The 6,532-nt window shown below is 50.6% G+C and overlaps 1 protein-coding gene across 1 annotated transcript; it reads right to left on the bottom strand.

Annotated features, from left to right (window-relative positions):
- Positions 1-4,330: 4,330 nt before the first annotated feature.
- On the bottom strand, positions 4,331-5,512 carry EMWEY_00055620 (hypothetical protein; the record flags this gene model as incomplete). Its single annotated transcript, XM_013480286.1, has 3 exons — positions 4,331-4,445; positions 4,823-5,090; positions 5,446-5,512. The coding sequence occupies 3 exons, from the start codon at positions 5,510-5,512 to the stop codon at positions 4,331-4,333; spliced, it is 450 nt and encodes a 149-aa protein (XP_013335740.1).
- Between the last annotated feature and the right edge of the window lie 1,020 nt (positions 5,513-6,532).

The raw sequence follows: 6,532 nt of genomic DNA, 5'->3' as shown, positions 1-6,532 counted from the left end.
ACACACACACACACACACACACACACACACACACACACACACACACACACACACACACAAACACTTACACTTGTCACTCCTGTCACACCTGTGGAGCACCTACTGTCTGCATTGGCCCATAAAGCTTGCCCGTCCACAACGCAAACATAAGTACTTCATGTCAGGGTTGGTGCAGTTGTTACAGGCCATCACATTACAATTGGCCAATGACTTTTCAACGTGTTGCAGCTAACTGTGTGCGTGCTGGCACGGTCATTGGTTAGACTTCCGTGGAGCTCATCTACCTCGTGGGCCGTACTTTCTGTCATCAAAACTCGCACGCGTCAGCCAGCGTGATATTCTGTTGCGGTGAGAAGTTTCCTAGCCTTAAGAAAAATGGCTTTCGTTCCTACCACGCTCTGGCGAAACAACTCCGTGAGCTGCAGCTGCTGTCCTGGCTCCATCCCGTAACTCCCCAGGCGCACTCCAAGAATAACTGCCAGTTGAGCTTTTGTTTCTGGAAAGGACGTTGAGCTAAGCTAGCCTAAACTACTTTGCAGCAGTTTACCCGAGGTGTGGTGGAGTTGACGAGTTCGGGGTCTCATTTAACACTGGCCTCAACTCAGCCTTTGGCGTGAATACGCAGCAGGACGCCAATACTTGATTGAAAGAAGAGTGGACCACGCGGCTCCGTCGAATCCGTGTTTTGCTTGGCATGTAAAGCTCCAGAAGTGCGCGTTCCTCCGCATGCGCGAGCATAGCATACTAGCCAATCTGCTTGGCATGAACACAGCGTTCTTGAAATGCTGAATCCGATCTACTGCTTTATCCTACGTCACCTAGCAAAAAGATGAATTGAGCAGTTTGTGGCCGATGCAGTTGGCCAGACCTTACTTGCTGGAGGCCCGTCAAGTCGACTTGCGTCCACTCTTACTGGCACGGGTTACATGTGCCTTGCAGAAGACTAGAAGGAAACGGTTATTATTATGGGTGGCTACCACACAAATGATGTATCCCTTGTGAGAGACCAAAATCTCCCGATGGGCAAGGGGCGTCAATCTAAACTTTTGTACGTTTTGGTTAGACATATCAGAAGCTTACAGGCTGAACGTACAGCGCGCATCAGGGGGTTACAACATGGCACACTGAGTAGTGAAGGCTTCTGCTGCTGCAAGTTGTGTGATGCCGTCTAGCTTAGATATGAGCCCGTTCCGGCAAATTGAAGGCAGCCGAAGTACTTGCAGTTAGACCGTTATACATGCCATGGATCTGCATGCAGCGGCGAATTTATAATCGATTCATAAGAGTTTTCGGCACTGCGAACTTGAGCAAAGCTGGCGTCTCGCCTTGCCGCGGTTCCGTGGGGTCCTTTGCAGGTGCAGAAGCTAGAGCCAGCCTGAAGCCTTGGCGCCCCATGCATGACAGTTAGTTGTAAATAATCAGCCCCGGAACGAGGGGAGAAGTTACATCCTTTTCCACTCGCTCCGGCGGAGAATATTTACTTATCAGTACAATCATTTACGCGCCGTATTCTTAATACTGTAATTATGGTCTTCTTCAAAATAATGCCTCCTTCGCGGAGGTGATCCGGCACGTAAATTCCCGTGGTTGCCAGTACCGCGGGGCTTACCAACTGATCGAGGATGAAGTTACTTTCGACCACCTTCAAGCGCTACGTATAGGTAGTCAAGTAACAATACTTCCGTCTGCAAAATTAAATGAAAGTAGCCTCTTTTGCTAGGGACCTTCTGCATCAACGAAGAAGGTAGTAGTCTCTGCTCCTCAGTCCATAAACAACCGTAAGAATCTGTGCCAACAGTGGATCCAACACATCCAGGCGGACTGCACGTTCCAGGACCAGTCAATATCATGAATGGACCAGCAGAACGCACGTGCTGGTGCAATTCGGCAGCCGCGCTATATCACGAAGGCGCATCGGCTGCCCTGATTTGCCTGTTCGCGCATCTGTGTGTTTCCTCAGGCCTCTATGCAACTTACTAAAGTGCTGGCTGCACCCTACCTTGCTCCGCGCGCACCCGAACAATGTATAGACATAATGCAGGCACGTAATGTATGCGGCAAACTGACACCTTGCCTTTCCAATCGTAGCTAAGGCGGGGCGTATGTCTACCGGCACGTACGCTCTGCCCAGTATCGAGTGGATTCATCTCCAAACCTTCTGGTTCCCATTTACGCGGAGTAGCCCCCCTGTGCCATCAACAGGAGGGATAGTCCACGCACCGTCTGAAGGTCAAACTAACAGGTCATATTTGTGCTTTTTCTGCCTTTAAATGCAGAATAGTTCGTTGACGCAGCATCCTATACGCTGTGGATTAGCTTAGCGTAAATCGTCACCACCCTTCACTGTTTACATTGTGAATATATTACAAAACTCATTGTGCTTGAAATCGTCTGCAGAGAATGGCTCACTAGCTATGTTGTTTTGTGATACTCAGCTATGCAGGTCAACATTTCTGTGGCGTGTAACAGCAAACACGTAGCTAGCCGTGCAAAACGTTTGGGCTCTTCTGTTCGCGCAAGGGGACGCTGGAACGTCAAACCTAACTCGTTTTCAGTGAACGAGGCGAAAAGCTTACAGTCTGCATATTTTTATCATCAAGAGCCAAACAAACCGATGGACCGACGATGCATTCTGATAAAACGGTACCAACAGTAACTCCATGGAGACAGCCAAAAAATGGCAACATTTCCTGTGAGTCAGAGTACAAGCAGAGAGCTGTGCAAAAACGCTGTAAGTGATCCTGAAACGTAGCGTAGCCAATCCCAAATGTTACACGTTACTGCCAGCTAGGAAATGTGTGTCCCAAGTGCCTATGCCAGTGTCATGCGCTGCAATTTTCACGAGTAACCACACCGCCGTGATAGCCATAAAACTGGGCGTTGGCCTAGGAAACCAGCGCAACAGGAAATTGGGAGCCAGTGGCCAGTATTCATCTTCAGCACAAACCGAAATATGCTACAATAAACCTTAGCCTGTCCCAAGAAGTGCCGCCACTTTGCTACGAAGCTATTTCATAGACGGTGACTACCCAGATATCTACGCTTTGAACCAAGCGTTCCCAGGCGAGTTTTGGGTCCTCTGATTCAATGGCCTGTAGTTCGCATTCATTAGGCGACATATGGTATCTATTGCGCAAGCTGCGGGGGTCAATGATTGCCATCAGAGGACCCAAAACTCAAGACGACACTTCACACAAGTGCAGGATCAAAATACGTCTACGCCGGTACCTCCCCCTAGCGACCATTAAGCTGTGAGCAGCACATCAGCAAAAAACATCCAAACAATCACCTCCACTGACCAAATGCAAACCCACACGAGCATCGCAGAAACGTCCGTGGCATTGCAATATCTCGCACCAGTGCATTTTGTCCCAAATCCATGTTTTCAGAAAAACGCAATTGGTGTAGTTACCTTGTAAGCAATCCCCAGCGGCGTGCGGTCTTATCAGCGCGCCCCTTAAGGCTAATCAACTGTGAACGGAAGCAAAAACCTTCTCTGGCAGAATACAACTGTGTCCGAAGGCAACAGAGCCACAGGCAACAAAAGGCGCCCTATTGGCATGCCAACCTGCTGCAATTACGCTCAAGCTGGCACGTTTGCTAAGGTCGCTACATACGTTCTAGTGCGCCAAGTAACTGTTGCATTTTATCCATACACTTTCCGAGAGCTGTAGCAACGGCGGTGTCGTTATATCATGTGAAGCATCAAACGCCACATGCGACAAAAGGCGAGGAGACCGGCAGTAACTACTGTCAACGCCGGAACTCACGGAAGGTGTCTTGCGCACAACTATATTGGGACGCTCTTTCTGCGTAACTGGTACTGTACTCAGTGGCTGCGTAGGCTCGTGAGTCCAAATGCAAAATAATGTCATAGATATTGATGAACACCGAGTAGGTAGGGGTCTACAGAGCACCTTGTACTATATTTCAGTACAGCTAAGCTTCCTACCGACAACTCATATTCGCCCTATTACAATCAATCTCACCGTCTGCCACGTTGCCAAAGACTGGCTGCATCCTTGTACCTCCAAACCTCACCCGCTCGCAATATGCTGGTATACGTGTGGTTGTGCCTTCAATGGAATAGCGGAAATGGCCTCCCCGACCGAATGATTCTTTAGGGTGTCGTTCACCATAAAGTGGGGCAAGTCCCACGACAATGCTGCACTCTCGAATATATATCCATGGTGCTCTTGCGTACCTGCTGTATGCCCAACGCCGACGATCTCAGAAGGCGGACTCAGGAAGGTGGTCCCCTGCTCCAGCTTTCTCCGTTGCCAACACCAACTAACTGAGGCTTTCTCTGAATCGCATCCAGTTGCGTTGCTCACAAAGCACCTAGCCGAGAGCGATGGTTATGTCGCCGGTGGAGTCGTACATCGTATGTGTTCGAGCAGTCTCGCAAGTGCCGCGGCGTTAGCAAAATTGCACCGTTTGGTGGCCTGCAGGCAAACGCCGCTCACGGCCTGTGACATAGTTAACTGATGCCGTCACAGCACCTCACACCCCCCTCACCTCCAAACCGATGGCATAAGTGCGGGTTATGTTCATTGATGCACCCGATACCGTGCATACACCGACCTAACTCTAACGGGCCGTCTTCAGTGACGCATGAGTGCGCCGCTCTGCTACCTACCATGTGCACCTGCTGCTTAGGCCAGCACAGCCGCATCTTAGACATCTGCCAGTCAAACGACATGAATACAGGTGGTCCGAATTACGCCCAAACTCCATTGGAGAGATGTCTGCTTCGCAACATGCAAGACAGGTCAGCTGCGAGCATCGCAACATTCGATAGGGCGATCACGTTGTCACTCACCGTTCAACCGCTCCGCTGATGCGGCCAATACTCACTTCCTGAATGTCCAGAGTCAAAACGCGCAGAGACGCAGCTACCGTGCACCAACCTCCCTCACGCCCTGCACCAACTGCCCCTTTTATGAAGCTGCGCAAACGTGTTGGTAAGAAATCAGCAGCAGTAGAGGAGACTGCTGCTGTTGCCTCTGTATCTGCTGCTGCTGCAGTTGTTGCTGCTGTTGCCTCTGTATCTGCTGCTGCTGCAGTTGATACAGTAGCAACCGCGGCACCTGCAGAAACACCAGCAGCATAGGGAGACGCAACGGCTGCTGCTGCATCTGATGGAACAGCCCAAGAGCCAGCAGCACCAGCATCAGAGTCAGCAGCAGCAGCAGGTGGGAGACTAAAGAAGCAAAGGACAGCTGCATGCGGGGTATAATGCTATTCCTGCGTCCACGCGTCTTCCCCGACTGCTTTGCTCAACCCACACGCTTGGGAGAGAGATGGTAGAATATCGGTGGGTTCGCATAAATCATGTGACCAGGCAGTCGGGCAAATGCTACGGCTGTGCTAAGCTTGCAGAAATGTAACTCGATGCGTTGGATTGCAACTGGGCGATAAACGACCATTGCCTGTCATTCTCACGGGCTATTACGCGGTTGAGCAATGGCTGCATAGCAGTTGCCTCATACCTCACCGACCATAACCTCATGGTAAATGCGTTGGTTAACTAGGTTGCCCAAGGCATAAGCTCCAGTATATGCACCGACCTAACAATACTGAGCCATCCGTTATGATGCCGCGGTTGGTCACGTGGCATTATCTCGTCGCGTCAGCGTATTACCTCGCTCCTTGGCTTTTTACGCTTCGTATGGGAGGACACACGGGTGAGTCCTACAACATGCAAACCCTCCCAGTGAGACGTCACACGCATCTGCACGTCAGCAAATGTGAACGATGAAACTGCATGCTGAGCCGAACGTAAGTGACAAAAGCTAGATACATTTACATATCGTTGTATAATTCATTCACGGGCCGGCAACACCACCGAGATGTGCTAAGCTTGCAGAAATGTAACTCGATGCGTTGGATTGCAACTGGGCGATAAACGACCATTGCCTGTCATTCTCACGGGCTGTGACGCGGTTGAGCATTGGCTGCATAGCAGTTGCCTCATAGCTCACCGACCATAACCTAATGGTAAATGCGTTGGTTAACTAGGTTGCCCAAGGCATAAGCTCCAGTATATGCACCGACCTAACAATACTGAGCCATCCGTTATGATGCCGCGGTTGGTCACGTGGCATTATCTCGTCGCGTCAGCGTATTACCTCGCTCCTTGGCTTTTTACGCTTCGTATGGGAGGACACACGGGTGAGTCCTACAACATGCAAAGCCTCTCAGTGAGACGTCACACGCATCTGCACGTCAGCAAATGTGAACAATGAAACTGCGTGCTGAGCCAAACGTAAGTGACAAGAGCTAGCATATTTACATATCGTTGTACAATTCATTCACGGGCTGGCAACACCACCGAGAGATCCACCCCGTCTATACTCACGGCCGACGTGGCCCGCTGAACAACACTGCCATCTACCCGAATACAGAGCTGTGCCAACGTTGCGCACGAGCTGAATACCCACCGTTCAAATACACAGGGAGACGGGTACCAGGTTTCGACCACCCTGCTGCACTGCAACAACCAGCTAAGACTTGGGTTGCGCCCAGGAGC

Source organism: Eimeria maxima, genomic scaffold (assembly GCF_000499605.1).
Source record: "Eimeria maxima Weybridge genomic scaffold, Emw_scaff1795, whole genome shotgun sequence".
Taxonomy (NCBI): domain Eukaryota; phylum Apicomplexa; class Conoidasida; order Eucoccidiorida; family Eimeriidae; genus Eimeria; species Eimeria maxima.
The sequence above is the reverse complement of the archived record's forward strand: the minus strand, read 5'-3'. Positions and strand labels throughout refer to the sequence as shown.